A 27,056-nucleotide genomic window follows, 5' to 3' on the forward strand; every position below is an offset into this window, starting at 1 on the left:
TCATTGACTGCTACTAACTATTAGTTGTTAGTTGTATTTTATTTCTATTTTTTCTTGTTAACCAGTTTTTTTTTTTGTTTTTTTGGTTTTTTTTTTTTGTGGGAGTGGGCTCTCCTTCATTTGTTCAAATCATGATATGAAACTGTCATGATTTTTATTGTATTCTGTAGATGGTGTCAATCAGTTTGTCAGAATTAAACATGCTTTTTTTTTATTAGTTGTGATTAGTTTTTCATGTTGTCATTAAGCCGTCACTAGCTGAAACTAATCTCTTCTCTATCTTTTCTTTTCTTTTTTTTTTTTTTTTTTGTTTTGTTTTTTGTTTCTAACCACCCAGCCGCCACCGGCAACTAACCTATGACCTTCTGACCTCTGAACTCTTCACCCAATGATGACCTGACCATGCCTGCCTGCTGATCAGTTAACTGGTAATCGCCTTTGCTTGCCTGTCGTCAGTGCAGCGAGCTGAGGCACTTTGTCCGTTCGTCTTACCATCTAACCAAACAAAAGACAAAGAAATTGTTGTCCTCCAACTCAGCTTTTGGTTTTTCTTTCTGTTTGGGTGAAAGTGGTTCTAGAACCTGCACTGAATAGTAGTAAAGCAATAAGGCCCAATTCATCCCACAGCACTGATCATCTTCTCATGTCCTACCCTAAGCGAACGGTAAGAAGGCCTCACTTCAGAAGGGGAGACAGATGGCCCTTAACTACTCAGTGACAGAGGCAGTTACTGTGAGAGACTTCTAGGAACCTTCTCATAGCGAGTCACAGCTCTCTGAATGTAACGTGTGATGATGCATCATGCATGAACCTTTGGTCAGGGATGTCATTGGTGAAGTGATTTCAAAAAGTATTCAAAATTTGATACGCTGTTTAGTCACTACAGTGCCCTCAAAGGGCAGAAGTTGCAGCCTTTTTTATATTGCCTGCCAAAATTTGAAGTATTAGAAGTGTGCCATGAGAGAAAAAACAAGGAATTTTGAGAAGTAATGCAAAGAACAAAACTGCAACACTATTTTTAAAAAGATAAATAATCTGAGTTAAAATTACTGAACCTTTATTTTACAACCTCCTTTAAAAAGTATATGAGAACAAGGTACATGCATTATGTGTCACATTACTGGGCAAACTGTTCAAATATTTTTTTTAAAACCTCCCTGTATAGAAAAAAAAATCATTAAGGATGTAAAAGCCATGCTTGCCTATTTGCTGTATACATGTAATGAAATTGTAGATAAAGTGTAGTGCATTGAAACAAATGAACAAAAAGTAGATACTTTTACTATACAAGGGTGCTGGTGCAGAAAAAAATATATATATTTTTGGAAATGTAGCATTTTATACTTTCAAGTGTTATAAAAAAAAAAGAAAAAGAACAAAGAAACCCTTTATTTCATTAAATGATTTTTTCTGGTGGTTGTCAAGAAACAAAAGACCAAAAGAGCCTTTTTGTCTTTCTTTTTTATTTTTTAAGTATTGGAATAAGTCTAAAGAAAAGAAAGTGCCTTATTTTCCTTCATGGTCATTTAGTCAAGTGTCTTGTAAGATCAGCTCCTCCCTCAGAATACAAGTTAATGCATGTTACTCAGTCGCCCGCCCAGTATGTGAAAGAAGATTTGAGGGGAGACAAATGAGTTGATGGTTTGAATTACATGATTTTTGCCACGTTACCTTGATAGAAATTTGCCAAATCTGATACTGTGAAAAAATTTGATAACTTTTCTAATGGTCAAGTAAGTTTTAAAACACCATTCTTTTAAAATCATAATCGAGTGCTTTTGGTTATTGTGATATTTAAACAGTAGCCCACAGGTTCTGAGATAAAAATTATGTGTGATCTGAACGTTTACAGACAAAAGTAAAACTTTATTTTATTCAGAGAAGGAGGGGTGTGTTGGATTTTTTCTTATTAAATTGGAGATAATAGTATTCTTAGCAAACTTTTTCACAAAAATGAATCTTTATGATTTTCACTCTGGGTAACAGTATTTTTTAGTGGCCCAAATCTAATCAGACTTCTTTCTACCAGACCAGATCACTTGGGTAGTCTGTATCTTTTTGCTGGTTTAAGTAACCTAAGAGGCCCCCACCCCCCACACACCTTTTTTTTTTTAAACTTAAAAAAAAACAAAACAAAAACTGGCATCATTGTGCATGTAAATGCTCAACTACCTGTGAGTTTAAGCTTCCAATTTCTGATGAAATTCAGTTAGTTTTGTAGTTGAAGCAATTTGTGCACAGAGCCGACTACTTCTAAACACTTAAATAATCCTTAACTGCTCAGTACCAGATGTGGCAAATATCAAGTGGCAGTGGATCCCCAGCTCATCAGCTCATTCCCTCTTGCATACCTTCACGGCTTCACAGTCAAAGGTCAGCAGTAAGCTCAGTAAGCACCTTCGTGGTGACCTCCTCCATCATCTTGTCTCACTTGGAAACCGTTTTCAGTTTATTTACTATGCAATAGACATTCATTGTTTCGTATTCAGCTAGCGTTGGTTTAATGTGCCACTGCTTTGTCTTTCTGTTACATATACAGTTGTTTTGATTTATTTACAATATATGCTGTGCCATTTTGATTTTTATTTTGTTTGGTTGGTTGAATAAATTTGCGACACTCAAACACTTGAGGTGATAGTAGTTTAAAAACAATACCAGTATTTGATCCAGTTTCATCTCAACTACGTTATACCTGGACATTTTAGATGTTTATCAAAGGTCTTTTATGGGGAAGAAAGTAAATGTATGAAATAAATGTGTGACATTTATGAGTAATGTTGGCTCTGAACAAACTTTTGAAAACTTAGTTGATAAAATTTTGGATCAACTGAAAAAAAAGCATGACTTTTGAAATCTCTGAATGCCTTGGTTCTCAGTATTATCATTCTTTATTGAATTTATTTCTTATTAAAATATGTAGTTTTTAAGACTTCTTTTCTGACAGTATTATGTAATTTTTTAGCGTGGGTAGACGGGGGTGTCGCTGGTATGTTACCGTACAGCTGACTTGTATTTTTGTCAATTCTTTATTATCTTAGTAGTTTCATGCTATGTATGTATCATAACCAACCTATTGCCTATGAGAAACATGTAAGATAATGTATTTACAGCCATTGTTACAAGTTTATAATGTATTTTTCTATCTTGTTTTATATGTATGTTATATAACATTCAAAAAGAATTTTTTTCTTGATTGAGAAAAGGATACAAAATGCAGAATCCACAATTTTGATAACTGAAAATTGCCAATTGTTTTGCAGTACTTTATTATATTGGGTGTCTTGTCTTTCTTGGGCTTTTAGTTAGCTAATGAATGAATACATTAGACACTTTTGGGTTTTAGTTGGGATTTTACATAGCTTGCATTTTAATTCTTTGGTTCTTTGCTGTTTCTATTAACCCATAGCATTATTTTAATAAATGTTATAATACCAACCTACTAACTCTGGACTATGTCTGTTTATTAACCTTTTCGTGTTTAATTAAAATAAACAAATAAAGACAAAAGAATGTAAAGTCTTGAGTTACTGGACTAACCCTGAAGAACGTGACCACAGATAACATAGCGTGACTTGTTTCTGTGTTGTTTGTCAGCTCACAATTACGCACACTCCTGTTAAAATGGCTTTGGTTATTCTGGCCTTTTCCCTTGGGGGGTAGGTGCCAGCAGAGATGGGGAACAAGGTAGCATCGGTCTGAGGCATTCTTCTGGGCTTGCCACTTGCCTTTCAGCCTCTTGCATTACTAATTCCACACTTCCTTATTTTTCCTTCTCCAAAATAATCACTGTCTGCTCACAGCGTAAAGAGCAAAGAGGTTCGTTGTGATGGTACACCCCAGAAAACCAGTTTGATTCTTTGTTGAACCATTTCTTTTCATTTCTGTTAAGTAGGTAATTTTATGGTCACATTATAAAGCAAAGAATCTGATGAGGCTTTGTCTTTATTCACATTTGTGTTTTAATCAGACACTTTTCCTTTATAAAGTGTTGAACTGTTCCAGCCGGTGTTCCTTTTGGGGTGGGGGGTAGGGGTTGGGGGGCTCAACCAGGTAAAGCCAAAGGTAGAGTGGCTCTGTTTCTCAGAACAGTCCAAAGTAAGCCATTAATAATGACGATGCACCCTGCCTCTCTCTTCTTGTAACCCCTAGGGAGAGATGAGACAGCATCCTTGAGTTTTCCTGGGGTGTTCTTTCTCTCTCACCCTCTTCCAAAATACAGCCAGAATACTCCATTAATACAAGAAGTTTAAGGGAGAATGACAGTGGCATTTGAGAAGTTACATCTCATTCATTTCTTGCATGCAAATCAATTTAAGATTTATTAAATATCTTCATGCTTTTCTTGGCTGCAACTTAGGTAAATTGATCTCCACATATGAATTCTTTAACTCTGGAGGTACATTTTTATTTCACAGATACTGGTAATTTCCTTTTCTGTGAAATAGTTCTCCTGGATAATAAGTTCTCAGGATGAATTTTTATGTTTGTAAATAATGGCTTATTTTTGTAAATTACACTTTATTTATTTTAAAGTTCTAAAACTTGGGGCTGAAAGTTACATGTTATAAAAGACATAACTATACCGATACGCTATTAACCAGACTGTCAAAGTACTCCCATATTTATATATTCCCATAGAATATCTACATAAATGAATTACATATAATAGTGATAGCAGCTAATTTAATCATAGAGATGTTTGGCTCAAATACAGTTGTTTATTTGATGGGGGGGTCGTGTATTTCTGTTAGAGCTTTAATATGCTACTATCTGTAAACATTCTCATTGCCGTACAGTTCGTATATTATTTTGTAAAAATTTGAAGTTACTTGTCAAGCTGCTAATCCATAAGTCATCATGGTATCGTGTCACTTAAATTGATGAATTTCTATGCAACTCACTACACATTCTCTGAAGCCTCTGAATACAGTCTCATCTCATTTTTCAGTTAATGGTACTTCATGTATAAGTATGTCATAATGTCACCTTTTATGTTGGAAAAGTTGTAAAGGACTTTTTAAAAGGTGGAAAAAGTACAAATCCCATTTTAATACAAGTTGTAATAGTATTAAAAATGAAACTACCAAATTCTTAGAACGATAAAATGCTAAGTCTATTGTTTTATGCTATCATTTGACAAAACGACTGAAAGTTAAGCTTTCAGCCGAGAAGTTGGTAAAAATGTACTTAGTAGTTAAGCATGTTTTTCTCGAGCAAAGTGTCGGGACGAACATAGCATGAAAGCAGATACACACATCCTAGTACGGCCACCTGCACACACACAGAGTCCTCCCGGAGCCGCTGAAGCACCCTGTTCACAAAGGCAAGACGTACGGTCATACACAAAAGAGGTGGTTAGGGTTTTCTAAAAAAAAAAAAAAAAAAAAAAAAAAAATTAAAAATACTAGATAAATAGGATCTAAATTTTCTAGTGCAGTGAAAGCAGACAATAGGTTTAAATGAAATTGCTTGTTACCAAATCAAGAATCTTCTTTACCATTGAAGCCTAATAACACTTTTATAGATCCTATATGACATTTCAGGGTTTCTCCAGTTTTTTGTTGTTTTTCATTTGCTTGTTTGGGATAAAATGTCTGTCTTTATTCCTTTGTAACAGTTAGCTATTTTAGGATTTCTAGCAAATGATTTTTAGTAGAATGAAATGTAATGCTAAATTATAATAGCAAAAATGACTCAGAAAACTTTCAACTCACAAACTTTTTAGAAGTGCCCAAGGTAGTTTTTTTAACATTGTCACAAATCCCTTAATATCTTTATCTAAAATAGAAAAAAAATTACATTTTATAGGCAACACTTTTAGAAATATTCATATGGTACACACATGTGATTTTATCTGTGGTTTCTTTCATAAAAATTAATTTGAAATGCCTTTGTTATAAAGAGACTTAAAATTCTATGCCTACCTGGTACTCAATGCTGAATCAAACTGGTTCACCTAAGCATAGTGCTCTCCTGTCTGTGTTTCTGCTGCACTAATTGCCAGGGGCGGGAGACAAGGAGGAAGAATTAATTCAGATTAGAAGTGGATGGTAGGTGCAGCAAATAGCAACACAGTGTTGATTTTGCATTGCTTATGATTTTGCTCTCCCTTCTTGGCAAAAGACATCACCTTGTGGAAAAAGCTCAGCTCCCAGGGTGAAAAACTATATATATATATATATATATAATATATATATAATTTTAAATGCTATTATTGAGAAGTTTTGATTACCAAATACATCTTTATGGTTTATACTGTAGTGGTGTGTATAAGACATTTAGAACTTTACTTGTGGAAATTGTATATATAGAGAAAAGTTTGCATAGGTCTCAAATCACATGTGAATGGAGAACCACGTATGACTGACTACATGAAGTGCAATAAACCCGACTGGAAAACATGCATATGCTTCATGCTGTCAAGCCAACTGCAGCTGAAAGTGCTGCTTACGCTCCCTCCCTCCTCCAGAAACATCAGAATAAGAATGCACATTTTCCTTCTTAGTTTTTGATGCTTTTAACACAATTTAAAAGAAAAGATAGTCTGACATTATGGAGCTCTACCACTTAACTGGAAGGTGATTATACTATTTGCCTTGATTTCAGTGATGAAGAGGAAATCAATAAACAGACTTTTATAGTGTCCTCAGCTGGATGTACATACAAAAAACAAGTTACCATTTCTAATTGAGAAACAGGTACAATTTGTAGTCTTTACACGTAAGAAAAAGGAGTGCTGCCAAATCTCGGTCTTGCCAGTCCTATGAAAAGGACTAGTCTCATCAATTTCTTGAACAAAGCAGAACTGATAAAAAGATTGTTTCCAGTAGTTTAAAACCTGTTCTCTTAAAATGTCATCTTGACACCCAAGTTTTATGACTCCCCTGTACCTGCAGTTTCCCAGTTCTTGTCCATGTGATCTCCAAATTTCTTTCTGATCACAAGAACCCTCTTTGGCTTTGGCTGTATTTTTTTCTCACACTTCTGAAAGTAGCTGGCAGAGGTGAGATCCAGAGCACGAGATGTGCATGCTAGCTGCCCATGGAGGGAGGTTGATCTGGCCCATACGGTGTGGCTGCTGTTTTAACTACCTTCCATCATTTAAAGATTAGACTTAAAAAATACATGTTTTCACAAGGTCTGCACTTCAAAATATCTAGAATGCTGAAGGCTGCATTCTCAGGTGGTAGCCATCGAGATGAAAATGAGTAATTTTGATGCTCCCTTTAAACCATGCACTCCCCAGTTTGTCATCACCCCTCCTCCGCCCCGTGCCCCAACACACACACACACACACACACACACACACTCCTTACTGCCCTTGGTTTCACAACTAACTTGATTTCCTTCATCCCATCTTGCTTTAATTTTTACCCTCATCTCCCTGGCTCCTGTGGGTATCTAAGCTTGCCTCACCAGATCCAGAAATAATTCTGACTTCAAGCATCAAACTAGCTTCTCAAAAGGTATAATTTGTAAAGCAGGTTTTAATATTTTTTTCTTCCTGGAAAAGTCAGATGAGTATGTTTCTAAATAAATTATTAGTCTATCATTCATGTTATATTAATATTAGGGAGGAATTTCTATTGAGTGAGTGAGTGAAGGGAGTAGATGACATTTGGGTTTCCTTCCTAATGTAATTTTTTATAATTACCAGCTACCTCTTTATAGTAACTCTCTGTGGTCTTGTTAGAAGACAGTTAAACTAATCGAACATTTAACAATTATGTTAAAAATACTCCACAGCTAAAAGAAAATATTAGTGATAGTTTGTGATTACACTTTTCCAGAAGATGTATATTAAAATTAGGTTTTTCCAGTTATGCTATTTTGTGAAGTATATAGAGGACACACCATCATAAAAGTGCTTGTACATATGTGCTATACAACAGTTTCAGAGAGCATCTCAAAATTAGGATGAAATTGTAACTATTGATCCTTTTTTTTTTTTTTTAATGTATGCTCCTGTTACGTAACTGGATATTACTTATTCTCTGGTTACTTAACTGGGTACTAAGGAAAGTCATGGGAAAGAATGGTTAAGATCAAATACTAAGAGAAGAAAATATTTGCAGATGAATCCACAAGTATTTTCTTGCAGAACTGTTGGAGTTGATACTAAAAATTTCATGATCATTCATTTACTTAGAACTTCTATCAAGGTTGGGAACGAATAAAATAACATGGTTATGCTTGAAACCTGAATTTTGAAAGCTGCTCTTAATCACAGTGTTTTAAATTTTGTCTTATAAAATTAAAACAGATAAGTAGTGTAAATGGAAGGTTGCCTTGAATACATTCTAATTAAATGATTTATGTTAATGAGTGTTGCTTTTGCCCATTGTTTTCTCAGTGAGGTAAAAAACACTGAAAAGTTGTTCAAAGCTTAAACTTAAGATTTCTAGTTGGTGGGAAAACTTAAAACTTGAAGTTAGTGGGTGGAGTTCGTATGAACACACCTACCTAAGACTCTGAAGTCTAAATTGGAATGTCGGAAGAAAACCAAACTCACAAATCGAACATACAGATGCCTAAACTGCTGTTTAAGCATCAGTTTGCCCCCCCGGGGCGGGGGGGTGGCGCTGTTAGCAGTAAAGTTGGATTTTTAAGTCAAAGGAAAAAATTAAACTGGGAAAGTCTGATTTCACATCTGGAAGTAGTCTGTCATCACTAAATTATCACTGTCGGTTCTAAAATGAATTAGATACCTCCCACTGCTCTTGGAGCGCATAATAAAACCAGTCTGGCAAGGGGACACACAAAAGGAAAAAGGAAAAATGTAGTTTAAGTTTTCGGTACTCCAAAGGCCACTGCATCTTCACTGAATGTGAGTATTTGACGGAGATTTTGTACTATTCAACAAAAATCACTGATGTGGACTCCGCCAAGTGCCTGTAAACCATTTAATAAATACCAGAAAGTCCTTTTATATATATCTTGACTCCTTCAAAGAGCCGTTAACCCACATTTTTCCAAACTGCTTGTTACAGTGTGCTGAGGATTCTCTGTCCCCATCCTTGGCTCCATTCTAGACACTTGCCAGCAAAGAAAAGTTGTTGAGTCACATGGCATAGATTGTATCCGAACTAAAACTAGTAAGAAGTAATTGCCAGGAGGCATAACTTGTTTTAATTACTGGAATACGTGGGCGATATTTTTATCTGTAGAACTCCACATCCAGGCCAATACACAATCAACTGCAGCCAGCAAGAGCGTGCATCGTTGCAGGAAGTACTGGGGAGCTCATTCTTTCCGTACCTCAGTACCCCCTAACTTCAAGGAGCGTACACTTTCAGGACCAAATCGAACACTGCTAATATAAGGAAAGGAAAAAAACCATGTACATTTAAGTAATTTACAAATCAAAAAATGAGGTTCGTTACCACATGAGCTCCCATTTCTTAAGTGTTGTTTCATTTGTCATCCTACCAGACCCAAAGCGATAACCTGACTCTGCTGTGAGGTCTGTCTTACCCTTTGGAGCTGCTTGCTCTCTTGAGAGTTGGGTAACAGCGTCACAATGAGCCATCTCAGCAGGTGGTAAGGAATGCCTTCCGATCTTTATGCCCAGTAGGCTCCCTTGCTTCTCCTTTATGGCCTGCATTACTACCTGTTTTCCCTATGAAAATTTCTTGTATAGAAACTCTTCGTCGAACTGTGGTAATGACATTAAAATACAGAAATGCCAGGGGACAGTTGGTGGGCTGTATATTAGAAAAGTTTGTTGTGGGACCAAATCATATAACGATGGCTTTAAAAATCAAATGTTAGATCCAAGACACTAAAAAGTATCCCATCAGGAGTCATGTCTGTCTTGCACTCGGTGTTTTACTCATATTGATGAATATCAGCTCTGCAGTCAACTTTTTTGAGTGCTTAACTGAATCGGATGCATGGTGTTAATCTAGATGCTACGATCAGTATACGATTCAATAAAATCAGTGACATAAAGTTAACAGAAATAACCATTTCTCTCTATATCGAAATGCATTAAAACCAAACTTGGGCATAAATTTTGTTATCCAAAGATGGTAAAACCATGTAATAAAATAGATTAATGCTTTAGAGTCAGAAACCAAACCATACACATTGAATATCCATGTCCTTTCAAAAATGCTCCCCTGGTGACCTGTTTGGGAGATTTTGCTGTTGTTATTCTAGTTACTGATAAGTCTCAAATATGTGGTCTGGGTAGATAGCATTATAAGGAATTTTAATGGAAGACATCTTTCATTGTACAAGGAATTTTTATTTTTTAAAGATTTTATTTAGTTGAAAGAGAGCACGAGAGAGAGCACAAGCAGGGGAAGTGGCAAGGGGAGTGGCAGAGGGAGAGGGAGAAGCAGGCTCCCCGCCAAGCAGGAGCCCAGTGTGGGGCTCGATCCCAGGACCCTGAGATCATGACCTGAGGCAAAGGCAGCCGCTTAACCGACTGAGCCACCCAGGTCTGCCCCACTGTACAGGAATTTTTAGAAACAAAATTTATAGATGTTTTACTGCCACCCTTAAGTTAAATGTTCGTCAAACAAAACAGCTCTAAGAAATTTAAAGGTAAAATATTTACAAGAGACCACAAATGAAAAACCATGGAGATAAGTGCATAATGTGTATGCTGTGTGTTAATTTTTTAATTTATGTTTTAGAGCAGTATAAGCTTGCTATCCTCAGTCGCACCGTGGGCTTAGGTTGCCAAAAGCGTCCGAGTGTCAAAAAGCTGGTGTATTGCAAACCAAACTGGAAACAAACTATTCCTTAGGAGTTTATGTGCTTTGTCAAAGGGAATATACAAACTGCATTCATTGTCAAAGATTTCAATTCCACATTACATTCGAACACAGCAAGTTAATTTGGAATATGTGTCTTTACAGAGATAAATTAATAATAAGGGGGAGAAAATGGTTTGCGAGGAGGCCTGGCCCCCGCCGCCAACCCCCGTGGCTCAGGTCGGTTCCCCAGAACAGGGCCTCCCAGAGTTTCTCCGCTCACGCCAGTGAATCTAGACAATAGCTAAATGGGTCACTGGGGGCAATTGATGAGGCAGGCGGCTCACAGTGGAGTCACCACCTGAGTGGACGGCAGTATTTCGGATGCATTTTGTACCAGGGGTGGGGATCCGGGCAAAGCGAACCAGCCTCTGTGTGGGAAGGCGGCACCAGGAGTGATCGCCCGCTCGAAGGCGAAAGTTCAGAGTTGAATATAACATGATTTGAAAACTAATATTGTTAACTGCCTACTATATTTAGAACGAGGCAAATGTCACGTGCTTCACTACTTGAAATTCATAAGAATTTTTGGTAATAGAAAGTGAAGTGAATCTGTTTTTCTGAACAAAACATAAGCTGTTATCTACAGGACCCGATCTTTGGCCTTCCTGGTACCAAGTATATGTGTTCTATTCATAAATCGTTAGTCACCTACTTCTGCGTCAGAGCAGTAGAACATTTTACCAAGAGTTGACCTACGGGGAAATTATTTTACGCCACTGCATATGTTCATGAGAAAGCTAGAGAGACCTAAAGACTTAGAAAATTCTCAGTATAATAAAATGAGCTTTATTCTCACCTTGGTGAAGCACGAGCTAGAAATATTTCTAGCACGTGGCTCCCTCCACGAAACAAAAGCACATTAGTGAGACAAACCATACCTATTGTTCCAGACTCGTGCTCTTGGAGGGCTTCCAGCCAACCCAGTCCACAGCTGGTCACTCTTCTAGAGAATCCTGGCAATGCTCTCACGTCCTGCATGCTGACCTCCCCCTGTCATCTCTCCACACCCACTCTGCCCTCGTGCTCTAGACGCTAGTGCTACTTGAATGACTGTTAGTCAAATAGATACGCTCTTCCCCCTGCAAGCTTGAAGCGCGCTACCTGCTATCTCCTCTGAATACCCTCTATTGGCTTCCTACTTTTGCTAACTGGACCTTGTTTTTTAGCACTTACGTCAGAAAGTCTTCTCTGAACTGCCAAATGGGTTCCAAGTATCTCATGGCTCCCAAAACGCAGAGAGGGAGTGTTTGTGGCACTTTTCACACTCTGCTGTGTCTGTCTCCAGGCCCACCTCCCCAGCACATCATGATGTCCTTGAGATAGGAACCGTGATTTATCCATCTGATATTGTAGCACCTAGCTTCTAACACTTAAAAGGTAATTAATGGATGATGGTCCTAAACTGAATGACAGATTTCTGTTTCTGGTAATATGGCAGACTGGGTAGTAAAATATTTGTTTCCACTGAAAATAGCAAAATATGTTGCATAAAATATATTGTCAAAATATTTTAATATTAAACATCACTGGTAAGAAATCCTCTGGCTAAAATTTAGATGATGGTATGAATCTAGCATAGTGACTGGAGTTTTGAGACTGGGTCTTGCTAAGGGGTTATTGGCTAAGCTGAGAAACCGAAGCCTCAAATTTGTCACTTTGTGGGGCACAGAGTACAGGACTTAAGACCTGGGGCCAACTGAAGGTGGGAACTCTGAGACCCTCACTCTATAGAGCTGGACTCCTTAGTACAAGGTAGCTGAGAAAGGACTTGGCCACACAGCACACAAAGGACCACAAGGAAAAATGCTGCTTGTAGCCTTGAGTCTGACTGGTGGAGAAAGAAATAAGCTGACCCTGAGAAGTATATCCACAAGCTGCCTTCACACCAATTTGCTGCCTAGCTTCAAATCTTCTGGATGGATTAAAAAGCCAAATATTTAGTTTAAAGGAGTACCTTACTAGCACCTTCTAGGAACAAACACAAATGCATCCTTTCAGGAAAAATCTCCTTTCGTCCCAAGCCTCAGACTTGCCACAAACACAATTCCAAGAAAAGCAAATGTATAAGCAAATAAGGAAATAAGGCAGCATGGTGTGTGTATGGGTATAAATACAGACAGAAATACAGAAGGAACAGTCACAAAGACTTCAAGCACAAGATGTACAGACACACCATACGATCTCTATGTTTAACACATTTAAGGAAATAAAAGACCAGCTTGAAAATACATGTGGAGAATACAAAAACTATAAAGAATAACAAAGCACATATAATAAGAGAAAAATAAAATGCCTATTAGTGAAAATATGTAATAATTGTAAGTAAAATCTCAATGCACCGATTTGACAAGAGCTTGGATACAACTGAAGAGACAATTAAGAAAGTGTCCAGATGTCACACGGGTAGATAATGTGAACGAGACATTGAAAAATATGAAGGTTGAGCGATTTCCACTAGAGTCAGGGTTCCAGTAAGAAAGAGAGGCGTCATTTGGCAACGCCAGTAAGTGAAGAGACAATGGAGGCATTTCCAGAACTCATGAAAAACACCACATCGTAAATTCAATCTCAATGAATAAAAAGAAATCCTCATCTTGATGAACTAAATATCATATTCAATCAATGAAGATCTATTTCAAGAATAAGTGTGAAACATATTTTCAGATTAACCAGAGGCAGGAGAGTTTGTCAAAAGGCACATACTAAAGGGGATTCTAAAATATGTATTTCAGTCAGAAGACAAGTGACCCTTAGTGAAATATCTGAACATTTACAATGGGAGTAAAGATCATGAACAGAAGACATGTGGCAATCTAAATAGACCTCGATCACGTGAAATAATATTTTGGGGTTTACCAAAAGCAAGATCAAGTTAAATGTCCATCAATAGTATACACATAAGGAAGTGGTGAATAGAACCATTCAGATGAAGCTAAGTTATCCCAAGGAACAAGCAGCCCTAAAATAGTGACTGAACAGGAGGAAGCTTTATTTTTCTCTTGTACACCTATCCCCATGCAGGTTGGTATGATACTCATTGAATCATGAACACTCAAGGACCCAGGGTAATGTTTCCATCTTGACACTTCTTTCCAAATTCATAATGGCAGAGGGAAAACAAGAAGAGAATCACTCACTGGTTGTCAAACACATCTGATCTCGGCCGAAGCAGAGCACACAGCCACATCCACATTCATGGCATGGGGGTGGGGAGGTGGGGAAGGCCAACCTACCATAAGACTAGCAGGAAGAGTAGTGACGGTTTGTGATCAGCTCTAGTGACAAAGTCTTGTGTCTGTGGGGGACAGGATAACAGGATTTCTTTAGAGAAGTTTGTGTTTGTTTCTGCAAAGGTGACAGGACACAATGAGGGAACCACCAATAGAACAGTTACAAAGCACATAAGTCCCATTCTTGAAGAGGGAAAAAACAGGGTGAAAAAAATAATCTGTCCATGTAAGATTTAAAAAAAAAAAAAAAAAGAGGAAAATAAGAAAAGTCAGGAGAAATAGAAAGCACAAAGTAAGGTAGTAGGTATAAACATAAACTTATCAGTTACAGTAAATGTAAATGAACTAAAAGCTCCCATTAAAACACAAAAGAATATTATACTGGATTAAAAAAAAAATCTAGCTGTATGTTGTTTAAAATACCAAAGACAAAAGGCACCTGGGTGGCTCAGTCGGTTAAGCGTCTGACTCTTGATTTTGGCTCAGGTCATGATCTCAGGGTCGTGAGATTGAGCTCCGTTTGTAGGGCTCCACACCCAGTGGGGAGTCTGGTTGAGATTCTCTCTTTCTCTGCCCCTCCCCCCTCCTCGTGTGGACATGCACACATGTGCACGCTCTCTCTCTCTCAAAGTAAGTAAATAAAATCTTTTAAAAAATGAGAAAAAATAGAAAAGACAAAGAGTTTGAAAGTTAGAAGATGGGGGAAAAAACATACCAGCACAATTCTAAGCAAAAGAAAGCAGGTGTTTCTATATTAATAGACTTAAGACAGAAAGATGTATTAGAGATAATGATAAAGGTTTGTCAATAATTAATAATTTAAAAATTTGATGCAGACACATAAAAAAGTTACCAGACCTAGAAGGAGAATTGAGCCAAGTGACATTTAGACTGAGAGATTTTAATGTCATTTTCTCATGAACCAATAAAACAGGTATACAGAAAAGCAAGTGAAGATATAGAAGAGAGGTAGAATATTTGAACAATATGATTAAAAATACTGACCCAGTGCATCTACTTAGAACACTGTATCCAAAAACTGCTGAATACAAATTGTTTGCTGTTTCCTGTGTCAAAGGGAGTCTTCAAAAGTATGGAAATGTCCATGTTGTCTTCCCACAGTATAATTAAGCTAGAAATCAGTAACAAAAATATAACCAGAAATCTCCTGTGTGTTTGGAAATTAAGATGCACACAACAGAGGCTGCCGTGGGTCACATAAGGAATAATGATGACAATCAGAATAATGATAAAATTGGAATAGAGAACATTATGAACTGAATGACAGGAGCAGTACTGCATATTAGAATGTGTATGATAGGACCAAAGCTCAGAACGGAGGGAAACATACAGCCTTGGATGCTGAAGCTACAAACGAAGAAAAGCCAAATGACTGAGCCTGGTTTTGTAGGGAGGGGGAAGGGGGCAGCCGTATCCTTTGTGTTCCTCCTCCTGAAACCATGCAGGGCAACAAGGAAAATGTTTGCAAACACTTCAAGTGTATACCTTTCAGTAAAACTGAAGTAGAGGAAGTCTGCAAATTCCAAAACATTGGTAAGTTTTGGGGAAAAAACACTAGAAATCACTGTGATCAATCCAGGTAGCCACTATGATGTGGGTGTTCCCAGGAGGCCAGGGAAACTGCACAGATATTCATCCCAGGAGTAAAAGGCTCCCACCTGGATGGAGATTCCATGGGCAGGTCTGAAAATAGGCAGGTCAAGGCGTGAGCCACAGGGGAGGGGGAAGAAAGAGGTATGGAATGGAAACAGAGAACAAAGGTCCCCAGATTAAGGAAATTGCCGGTCATTCCAGCAGCACATGAAGTAGCCCCTTATGTGGGAAACTAAGGGAAGCAGCCCGTTAGCTGAGCCGAGTACTCCTGTTAAGAGCTTGTCCAGTAAAATCCAGCTCAAACAAATGTGGATCATGAAAGTAAAGCATCTGCATCCATAGAAAGATACCATGAGAAAAAAGAGAAATTAAGTCTTCTCAGCAGAGGAAAAACATAATCAACAGCAAAAAAGCAAAGAATTCACAAAGCAAAGGATACTTGATATACAATATTCCAAAATGCATCTTAACAGAAAAATAGCCCTATAAAGCAATTGAAACTCTGGAAGGACATCATACAAAGTAATTTTTAAAAATTCAGAGATAACTGGAACTCAGGGAAATTTTTGAGAACATTGCAAAATCATTTCATATGGTAAAGTACCCAAGGGAGAACAGATATCATGGAAACAAGGATAAATGATGGAGCTCATAGAAATGAGAAAAGAAAGTGGGGCAAAATAGATTAATGGGATTAGATAAAAAGGATAGATTCAGTACTATCAAAAGAGGTCCAACATTTGTATAACTGCTACATCCCAAGAAAATAGAGCAACAAAATAGAACAGATATTTTAAAAACTCTAACTCCAGAATATTCCTCTAAATTTGTTTTAGTTGGGTAAAATGACCACAATGTTTATATGAAAGAGATAAATTCCTTGAGAATATTCAAGACAAAGGTGAATAGTGACGGAGGACTTGACCCACCAGCTAGCAGAATTAGAAGGCCGTGGTGCTCACATCCCTTTGGGAACTGCTATGGGTCGGTGGAAGGGATGGTGTATCCAGACACAGATCTCACATATGTGCGGATTTCATATATGACAAAGTAGCATTTCAATTCAGAGTCATTTAATAGATGGCAAGGTAGCATTTCAATCCATTTAATATACCATATTCTTGCACAGCCAGCCCTCTATTTGTAAGAAAATATAAATAAATAGAATATATAAGATTCTTATCTTGCACCATAGAAAACCAAATTTGGGTAAATTAAATGCTATACCTAAAAAATAAAAAAGAACAATAAGACACTTCAAGAAAAATAAATGATTATATTCATAATCCAGGGGTGAGAGAGAAAGTGTCATCTGGCAACCTTGAAAAAATAAAATAGCAATGGGTAGACTTATGTGAATATGTAGAAATTAGAAAGTTTTGTATGGGAAAAGAAAAATGAAGACACTTAAGAATGAACAAAAACAGAGGCATTGCTGGGGTTTAATCTTTATAAAGCAGAGACTTCTTACTAATTGTCAGGAAGGGTGCAAATAACCCAATAAAAAAAAACGGGCAAGAGATTTAGAGAGGCAATTCACAAAGAAGCAAATCCAAAGGCAAAAAGTCTGAAAACATGACCAAATACAAAATAAAGTCTCAGTGAGGTGACAGCCCCGTGCAAGGGCATTTCTCAGTTTTCAAAGAGTTGGCCATAAAAAAAGAAAAAAAACCCAAAAACCCAAACTGCTGGTGTGGAGGTAAGTGCTGGGGCACTTCCGTGCATTGCTTGTAGGAATGGGAAAATTCACAATTGTTTTGAAAAACAAATCGGCAATACTTGTTAAAATGAAAACATATAAACCCTTTAATTCTGTGGTTCCATTCATGAGAGTCCATCCCACTGAAATAAAAGGATCAGTTTATGGGAATACTCGTATGAGGTCATTTACTGCAGCATTGTTTATAGTAGCCAGACCAAGTGAAGACCCAGAATTTGGGAAATGATTGAATACTTCTAATACAATCAGTTGGAATATCATGCAGATGTTACACAAAGAGTGAGTTAGAATTATAACAGGTGAATTGGAGGGATTTCTTACAAGGTATTGTTAAGTATCAAAAGCAAGATTCAGAAAACTCTCTATAACATGATCTCCACTTGATAAATAATAAGCAAACCCTTCATTATCTATGTATAGGCATGTGCCTGTCATAAATAGATGTGAATATGATTATATGAGCGTTGAGAAAAATGTTTAAAGATCTATAACATTATGATGGAAGCCCACTGCTTCCACTCCCCAAAGAGCAGGAGACAGGACTGGTGTTGCTCATTGACCACAACCTTTCTCAATGGCTTCCCTCTAGGGGCGGGAAAAAAAAGGAGGGCTCTACTCCTGTAGAAAAGCTGATTATACTGAGGGAAGTCTGCTACCTTTCCACCAGAGCCTGTGATTTTAGCCAAGCTCAAGTCTCCCACGATTAAGTCGAGAGGAGAACATGTGCTGAGCCAGGAAGGGAAGAATATAGAATTGCAACAAGCTTACGAACTACATCTAGGAAAGCGTTTTCAGTGGAATTAGCATACGGAAGAGGCTAAAAGCGAACCCACCAGATACGCACGAAGGTTCTGAGGGAATTAGACTGCCAAAGGGAATCATCTCGGCCTGAGATGGGCTGGGTGTGAAGTGACCTGTGCTAACCCGAGCCTAAGACAGACTGGGCACGTCCAACCTGCTGCAGTGGTTGTGAGCTCTGCAGCTGCCGCAAGCTCCCCTTCCCATGTGGTGATCATGTGGTGATAACGGACAAGGCTTCCCAGAGGCCGAGCCAGGAGCCGGAGGGAGCACTGGTCCAGGGACTTCCTCCCAGAGAGCGGAACTGAGGTCTGAACCAGAAACCTCTTCCTCTGCTGTGGCAGTTGCTTTGCAGTCCCTGTCCAGCATGAGCCGTCATGGCCAAGGACAGGTGACAGCCACAGTTTCTCTTTCCTCCTTTTCTTATTTTTTTTTTTTAAAGATTTTATTTATTTATTTATTTGAGAGAGAGAGAGAGAGAGAGAGAGCACATGAGAGGGGGGAGGGTCAGAGGGAGAATCAGACTCCCTGCCGAGCAGGGAGCCCGATGCGGGACTCGATCCCGGGACTCCGGGATCATGACCTGAGCCGAAGGCAGTCGCTTAACCAACTGAGCCACCCAGGCGCCCTCTTTCCTCCTTTTCTGAAGGAGACTTTCTCCTGGGCTTATCCTGTGTCTGCTCTAGCATTATGTGTTAGGTGTGCGTGTAGGAAGCTTGATCATCATCTTGTCATCTCCTAGGATCCCTAGGGCGCACTAGCTGAGCGGCTTTGGGCTGTCTTCTTGGGGGAGGGTGGTCCGGGCTGCCCACAGCGGACAAGGTGAATGCACACATAGCTGGTGGCTAGGACGTGGAGGCCCAGGTGGGGACTGCCTTTTATAGCCTCGCCTTGTTCCCCTGAGCGCCCCCGGCAGCTGGGTGTGTTTACTCGACGAGGCACCCCACATGGCATGTCAGGAATTGATGATGATGGACCATTTCCACTGCACATTCTTAGGCTTCTGCTCTTCCCCTCTTCCCGCTGGCTGGAGTGTCGGGATGAGAGAGACTCTGGCAACCACATCAAGAAGATGTCAGGGCCTCCATCATCGAGTCCCATACACTTACGTCTTGTTTGAGCCGTCGGGACTTTGTAGATATCACTGTTAGTTAACCCTACAACACACAGAATTTACTGGGGGACGGGTGGTGGGACCTATGAAGGGATGGTTAGTGTCTTATGGTTTCTGTAACAAAGTATCACAAACAGTGGCTTAAAGCAATACAAGTTTAATTTTCTTAACAGTGGAGGTCAGAAGTCTAAAATGGATGTGCCGGGCTGCGTTCCTTCTGGAGGTTCTAGGAGGCAATGTGCATCCTTGCCTTTTCCAGAGGCCACAGCTCACCTACCGGCCTCGGCTTGTGGCCTCCTCCTCCATCTTCAGAGCTAGCACTGCAACACCTTCTCTCCTCTCTGACTTCTGCTTCAGGTCACCGTGAAGGTCCTCCCTCCCCTACAGACCCCACTGATCACATGGGGCCCGCTTGGATGATCCAGGAGAATCACCCCATCTCAAGGTCCTTACTTCAATGACATCTACAGAGTCCCTCTTGTCATATAAGATAATATACTCATGAATTTTAGGGGCTGGGATGTGGGCACCTTTGCAGAGAGACACCATTCTGTCTACCAAGAGGGTAAAGAGAGGAAGGAAAAGGCGAGCAAAAACCAAAACACCAAAAATCTCAAGCTTTGATGTGATTACGCAAAATTATGTGTGTATGTACTAAACAAGCCACTTTTAAAAGAAAACCAGTATTTGAAATAAAATGATAAAGGAGAGAGTACAGGTGAAAAAAGAGGACAAGTAAGAAGTGGTGAGAGTTATTTTCGAGGAACAATTTAAGCTAGTATATCCATTCACGCCTCTGGGCAGGCAAAGGTATTTCATAAGAAATCATTTCAAAATTTGATTCTAGTTCTCATAGTCTGAGTTTCAGTTCCCTTGTTGGGAACAGAAAAGCAAGTGACGGCATGGATGGGGATTTTCATTTTTAAAGTGTTCCCAAGGTGTTCCTTTTCTAGAACAGAAACCTACTACTCTCCCTTCATTATAAAATCAGAATCTTTTTTTTTTTTTTTTTTTTTCTGAGCTGGTGTTCATTGAGCAGTATCCACCTGACAGCCAAGCTGGGCTTCGTGCAATGCCTGCCCATTGATAGGTGCTGGGAAGAGCCTTAGGAAAGCCAGATATCTTTGAAAGATATTGAGAAGAAGCACGTAAAATAAAATTCTTAGAGAGAGAATCCCTTGGAGAGAAATGAGGTGCAATTAGACATAATACCTATTTTTATCCTCTTGAAATTCAAATTTTCTGGAACCAAGAGCGAGATTACTGTGCGAGCCTTTTTCTTTATTTAATTTCTAAAGAGTTTTAAGAGTAACCATTTCCTTTCCTTCCTTTGATTTTTCTCTCCCATTTGAAACTGAATGCATTTTCACAGAGATCACCAATGAACTGATTCTAGTTAATGAGTGTCCCCGGACAAGGATGCATATGTGATTGCAAGTGACGTTCCTATGGCATTCTGACTGGGCATCAGACCCCTCCACACAGTGCTCCCGCCATCGCTAGAGCTGACACTCCAGTTGCAAATCTACTTGCCATCCTGCCATAGAGAGCTGGCTTGGAATGGGATGGGGATCCGGATGACCCAACAGAAGGGAGACAGGAGGACAGCAGTAGATGGAGGAGTTGGGGGAAGAAGGTAAGAAATGGCATGAAGTAGGGAAAATGGACGAATGAATCACAGAGTTAGACCTACATCTGGGCCGAGTTTGTAAGCGCAGACAGAAGTGGCTTCATCGAAGTCACAAGGTTCAAAGTTCACAACGAAACTCTGGTGTGAAGTTACTTCCGTGTTATGTAGGTCAAGGCTTCAGGTGTTGGTGAGAGGTCTAATTTTACTCCTTGTTTTCAGATTTGGTTAAGGGCCCCACACAGATTCCTGGTGGGATGGTGCACGGGTGCGTGCGTGCGTGCGCGTGTGTGGTCTGTACCTGTCCAGTCCTGCTGGCTACAAAAGAGGTGCCAAGCGCTTACTGTCCTGGTGGAATTGACAGCAGCCCTCATTTTTTCCCAAGCTCTTCTTGGTTTAACTCAGCCAGCTTGATGGATTCGATAGAGACTTACAGGAGGGATTCCGAGATACACCCGGGGCGGCGTGAACACGCCCTACACTGAAGGACGGCATCGTGGGCGAAGTGTAGTTGGAGAAGGACTCTAGGGATGGCGTCCAGTCCACGCTCTCCTTCCATGTGGACGTGTACAGTGTTGGACACATTGACTCAACACACACCCATTCCTTTTGTTCTTAAGCCCACATGTGATGTGGAATAGATTTCTTCACCAACCAATACATTTTCCAGCCTGAATTATAAATCAAAATTTTTTATGTTCATTGAAATCTGCCTTTCTAGATGTCCCTCCTGTTGGCCCTGGATCTGCTCTTTGGAGCTGAGGCCACTAAGTCTCTCTCTATCCTGTGGAAGCCCTTCAAAGGGCTACATGCTCCCAGATACTTTAGCCATTTTTCTTTGTACATGGCAAATGCCATTATAGTCGTATCTTTAGTTGATGAAAACATTTCCAGACTTCAATCAGTAATTGTGTAATTCCAAGCAGCCCTCGGTAGGAGAATGTTAGCACATAACCAACATAAAAAATAACCACTTGGATGTTAGGACTTACACGGTTTTTGACTACTAGGCTGTTCCATTTTTGGAAAATAAGGAATGGCAAAGGGATACATAAAAATCAAAGAATGTTGTTAAGGATAACAATTTGCCAGTTGCCGAAAGATGCCAGATTGACATTAGCAACAGGGCTATGCACGAATCGAGGGTTATCAGGAAGCAATACGATAAGAATGAGAACAAATATGTCACATTATGGGAAAATAGTGTTTAATAATAATTTTAGCCCATACTTAATATCAGCATCTGATAGCATACATAATGTATGTTTGTACATTTCTTGTTTTCTCTCTTCTTCTGATAAAGAAGTTCATTCCACTCACAAAATTAACTTGAAATAGATTAAAGACTTAAATGTAAGATCTGAAACCACAAAAGTCCTAGAAGAAAACATGGGGGAAAAGCTCCTTGATATGGGTCTCAGCAGTGATTTTTGGGATCTGACACCAAAAGTGTGAGCAATAAAAGCAAAAATAAACAAGTGGGACTACATCAAACTAAAAAGCTTCTTCACAGCAAAGGAAACCATCAACAGAATGAAAAGGCAGACTACCGAATGGGAGAAAATCTTTGCATATCATGTATCTCAAATCATATATCCAAAAATACATAAGGCACTCCTACAACTCAATAGCAAACCCCCCAGATAATCCAATTAAGAAATGGGAAAAGGACCTGAACAAAGAAGACATAGAGGTGGCCAATAGGTACACATGGAAAAGTGCTCAGCATCACTAATAATCCAGGAAATGCAAATCAAAATCACAGTGAGATATCACCCCACACCTCTTAGGATGGCTATCATCAAAAAGATGAGATAACAAACAGTGTTGGTGAGGATGTGGAGAATCAGAACTCTTGTGTGCTGTTGGTGGGAATGCAAACTGGTGCAGTCACTGTGGAAAACAGTATGGAGGCTCCTCAAAAAATTAAAAATAAAATTACCAAAGGATATCTGAAGGAAATGAAGTCATTATCTGCACCTGCCATGTTCACTGCAGTATTATTCACAACAGCCAAGACATGGAAATAACCTAAGTGTCCCTTGACAAATGAATGGGTAAAGAAGATGTGATGTATAATATATATATACAACGGAATATTATGCAGCCACGAGAAAGAAGGAAACCCTGCCATTTGTGACAACATGGATGGACCCTGAGGGCATTATGCTAAGTGAAATAAGTCAAACAGAGAAATACGAATACTGTATGTTCTCACTTATATGTGAAATGTTAAAAAACAAAATCAAAAACAGAAACAGAGTAGATCGGTGGTTGCTGGGGCAGGCAGGGGTGGGGTGGGATGGGAGAAGTGGGTGAAGGTGGGAAAGGGCACACACTACTGGTTATGAGACGAATGCATTCTGGGGACCTGATTGCAGTGAGGTGTGTAGAGTTAATAATACTGTATTGTATACTTGGAAGGTGCTAAGAGAGTAGATCTTAAAACTTCTCACAACACACATAAAACAGTAACTATGTGAGGTGATGGACGTGTTAATTCGCCTTGTTGTGGCAATCACGTAGCAATACTTAGGTATATCAAATCATCACATGATATTTCTTAAACAGACACAGTGTTCTATGTCACTAAAGCCAGGGAGAAAAGAAGATTATATGAACATTAGCAATGCTGCTAACACTACTGAATCTGAACTTGGAAGTTCAGATTTACTTTCAAGTGCTCTTAATTAAACTCATTGAAATAAGGATAAAGTTAAGAAAGTTCGCATCACTCTATTTAAAAAACGAGGGAATTAGAAAAATAGGAAGAATTAAAAAGGTTAGCAATTTTACAAAGCATTATGTATACATCCTTTTTACTATTATTCCAAAGGTGGCGATTACTACATTCAAACCTCGTAGGTGGGGCTTTCACTTGGTTTGGAACCTACAACATTTCTCACACTTGAAGTGGGAGATTGTCATGTTTAAAGTTAAATAAAAAAGATCTGGTTGGTGCATTAAGGAGGAAGACTTTCATCAGCAAAGAGCAAAAAGGAATCACTTTTTGCTACAAATATTTTATAAATGATTCATAGCACATACTTAGAGACAGGGAGAAAATAATTACTAGAAAGGAGCTTTCTTGGGTTACTTTCAAACCTTCCGCCCATAACGCCTTGGAGAGTGCCGGTGTTCTTCTGCTGTTCTAATTGCTGAGGGTGGGGCTGAACAGGACCTAGTCTCTGCTTTTGAGAAACTCCAAGGATAGAGGGGAAGAATCCTCAACCAAGGTGGTGAGTGCAGCGGGAGAGGTATGTCCAGGATAAGACGGGAGGAAGGCAGGGGGGCCGGAAGTGGAGGGGCCTGGAGGGGACGGGAAGGCCCTCGAATCGTTGGTGCTATTGCTGTTTGGCTTTTAGTTTTTCAAATTACGTGTTAACAATGCCACGGTCGAATATCACCATCACTTAGGCCAGGCCGAGGTAGAGAAATAGGTTGAGGCTATACTTGGAATACAGATGCTGAACTTGCATGAAAATCCCCCAATAGGGGGATGCCAAGACTCCTAGAACCTGGTCCGGGAGGGCTATGTTGGGTCTGAAGACCGGCGCATCTTCTCTGCGGTCTTGCCCATGCAGCTTCTCACCGGGCTGGCTTCTCCCAGGGCCTGTTCAAGTCCTCTCTTGAGGACTTGAGAACAAGCCACATGTGGTTTCTGCTAGCTGCAGCACGTTCTTGACTCCTGTGGCCCAGTCTTTCCTTCATCACCTCTCCACCCCATTTCCACGTGGGCCATCTGGGTCTGCCTCTCCTTATTCATATGTTCTTGTCTGAGCATCTGCTTGGCACGGCTTGCCCCTGTTAGAATAGAGCTTTGCGTTTGCTGGCTACATCTCAGGCTACCAGTGAGCCGAAGGATTAACTGCTCTTGGCCTCTGTGAAGAGCCCACCCTTGGCTGAGTCATCAGAGGTTGGAAGAATGGGCTTATGGGGTACGAAGCGTAGCCATCCAGTTAGGAGGGGCGACGGGGATAGCTGGTGCCACGTAGTTCTAGCCGGGGAAGTGTGACTAGTCAGAAGCAACGCGGAAGATCGAAACCCTCCATGATTTTTCCTCAAGCCTGCAGTGTCCAAGGAGTTTATATTCCCTCTCCAGGAAGGGTCCTCTCTGACCCTGAAATGAAGATCTTTTGAGGCTGTCTTCTGTGAGCACATTAGCGACTTTATTTCAGAGCCTGACTTCGCTTTGCCTACCGGGGCTGCTCTTGCTCACCTATCTGCTGTTGGTAGCTCAGGACTCGGGCCCGTGGGAGCGCCGTTGCTCTCCAGGTGAACCCCAGCCGGTGCGGGGCAGGGGGGTCAGATGTGTGCTCCGTGAGCATTTGCTCCGCACCTTGCTCTCCCAGCTCGGACTCTTTCTCCGAAAAGTAGAGACAGATAAATCCAACACTTAGGCATTCCCCTCGGGAAGGTACTGTTATCTATCCCTGAGCCTTTCAAAATATGGCTTGCTCAAGAAGGCTTTGGAGCTAAATTATCATTTATGTTTGTCACTGGGGTTGCAAATGTGTAATGAGATTCCAGAGTTAATGTTTTGTACAAAGCACTTAGGAGAGCCAGAATGAAATTGGTTCAGAATTCTGATGTGGTGTTTTAATTAAAGATAGTTTCTAATCAAGGGGCAAAGGCTGTTTAGAAAATCCACTGGTGTGGCGAGGGTCAGGCAGCCTGTGCGGAGCTCCTGTTGGCAAGAGAAGGAGTCCAGATATGCCCTTAAGACATGGGAGGGAGACGTTCTGCCTGAAGGTGCTGCTGACACTTGGACCCCAGACGTGCGGTTGTACATGGCCTTGGCATCCATGGCGCTAGAGTTCTAGAGAATGCTAGTTGGTCAGCATGGGACAGCAACCCCGGGTGAATCACCCCAGGCCAGAATAGAGGTGCTGGGAGCCTCCCTGCCTCTGCACCAGGTCAGCTGGGCAGCCCCCTCCTCAATATTGCCTTGTCCAAAATGGAAGGAGCCAGAACAAGAGCAAGGATCTTCCCAGGCATTGTTCTCTTCATCCCCTTGGGTCTTGCGTCCTTCAGGGATCCTTGCTCTGGAAAAGCTGTCCTGTGGTCTAGAGGCTCTTGACAGAGACTAGCATAGAAAACAATAGCAAGATGCTAAGGCAGGGATCTGATGGAAAGGCCATGATTTGGGGTTTTTGATAAGTAAGAACCATTTGTTTGCTTGTCTCATGCTGAATGTTTTCCTATTTCATTTTCCTATGTCATTTCAGTTAGTCATACAGAGAACGGGAAGTGTCTGAGTTCTCATCCTGTTTATTAACCTCTTCCAATTCATGGACGCAAGGGGTCTCCTCTGAGTCTCAGTGGGAGGTGCTTTCTAAGGACCTTGGGGCTGCCCCTTCACTCTGCTGTTACTCTTCCGTCCTTTCCTGGAGGAGCATCAGATTAGAATTGTTTGTGAAACAACTAAATCTTCAATGTGTTTGCTTCAGAACTATATGTCAATAGGCAAAGTCTCCCAATCATACTTGGAGGTGGTGTGGTGAATGGGGCAGGGAAGGTGGCTGGGACTTGGGAGGTGGGGTCTAGCCTGGTTTCTGTCCACATTCTGCTCACTTCTAACTGTACTCCCTGCTTGCACTCTTTTTTTTTTTTCATTTTCTTTTTTTCTTTTTTTTATTCTTATGTTAATCCCCATACATAACATCATTAGTTTTAGATGAAGTGTTCCATGATTCATGGTTTGTGCATAACACCCAGTGCTCCATGCAGAATGTGCCCTCCTCAATACCCACCACCAGGCTAACCCATCCTCCCACCCCCCTCCCCTCTAGAACCCTGTTTGTTTTTCAGAGTCCATCGTCTCTCATGGTTCGTCTACCCCTCCGATTTCCCCCGCTTCATTCTTTCCCTCCCGCTACCTTCTTCTTCTTCTTTTTTTTTTTTTTCTTAACATATATTGCATTATTTGTTTCAGAGGTACAGATCTGAGATTCAACAGTCTTGCACAATTCACAGCACTTACCAGAGCACATACCCTCCCCAGTGTCTATCACCCAGTCACCCCATCCCTCCCACCCCACCCCCCGCTCCAGCAACCCTCAGTTTGTTTCCTACAATTAAGAATTCCTCATATCAGTGAGATCATATGATACATGTCTTTCTCTGTTTGACTTATTTCACTCAACATAATACCCTCCAGTTCCATCCACGTCGTTGCAAATGGCAA

The 27,056-nt window shown here is 40.1% G+C and overlaps 1 protein-coding gene across 6 annotated transcripts in view; it reads left to right on the plus strand.

Moving 5' to 3' along the window:
- QKI (QKI, KH domain containing RNA binding) overlaps nt 1-6,401 on the plus strand; it is a 158,164-nt gene extending 151,763 nt beyond the window's left edge. For all 6 annotated transcript variants that reach the window (XR_004676857.1, XR_004676858.1, XM_034991998.1 and 3 more), the window contains exon 8: nt 338-6,401. Coding sequence is in view for 4 of the 6 variants with exons in the window: in XM_034991998.1 (XP_034847889.1) it covers nt 338-354 (17 nt within the window). In the remaining 2 variants the exon portion in view is untranslated. The remainder of the gene's footprint in view (nt 1-337) is intronic.
- The last annotated feature ends 20,655 nt before the right edge of the window (nt 6,402-27,056 follow it).

This window comes from Mirounga leonina, unplaced genomic scaffold (assembly GCF_011800145.1).
Source record: "Mirounga leonina isolate KUSES-001 unplaced genomic scaffold, KU_Mleo_1.0 Mir_54, whole genome shotgun sequence".
NCBI lineage: Eukaryota > Metazoa > Chordata > Mammalia > Carnivora > Phocidae > Mirounga > Mirounga leonina.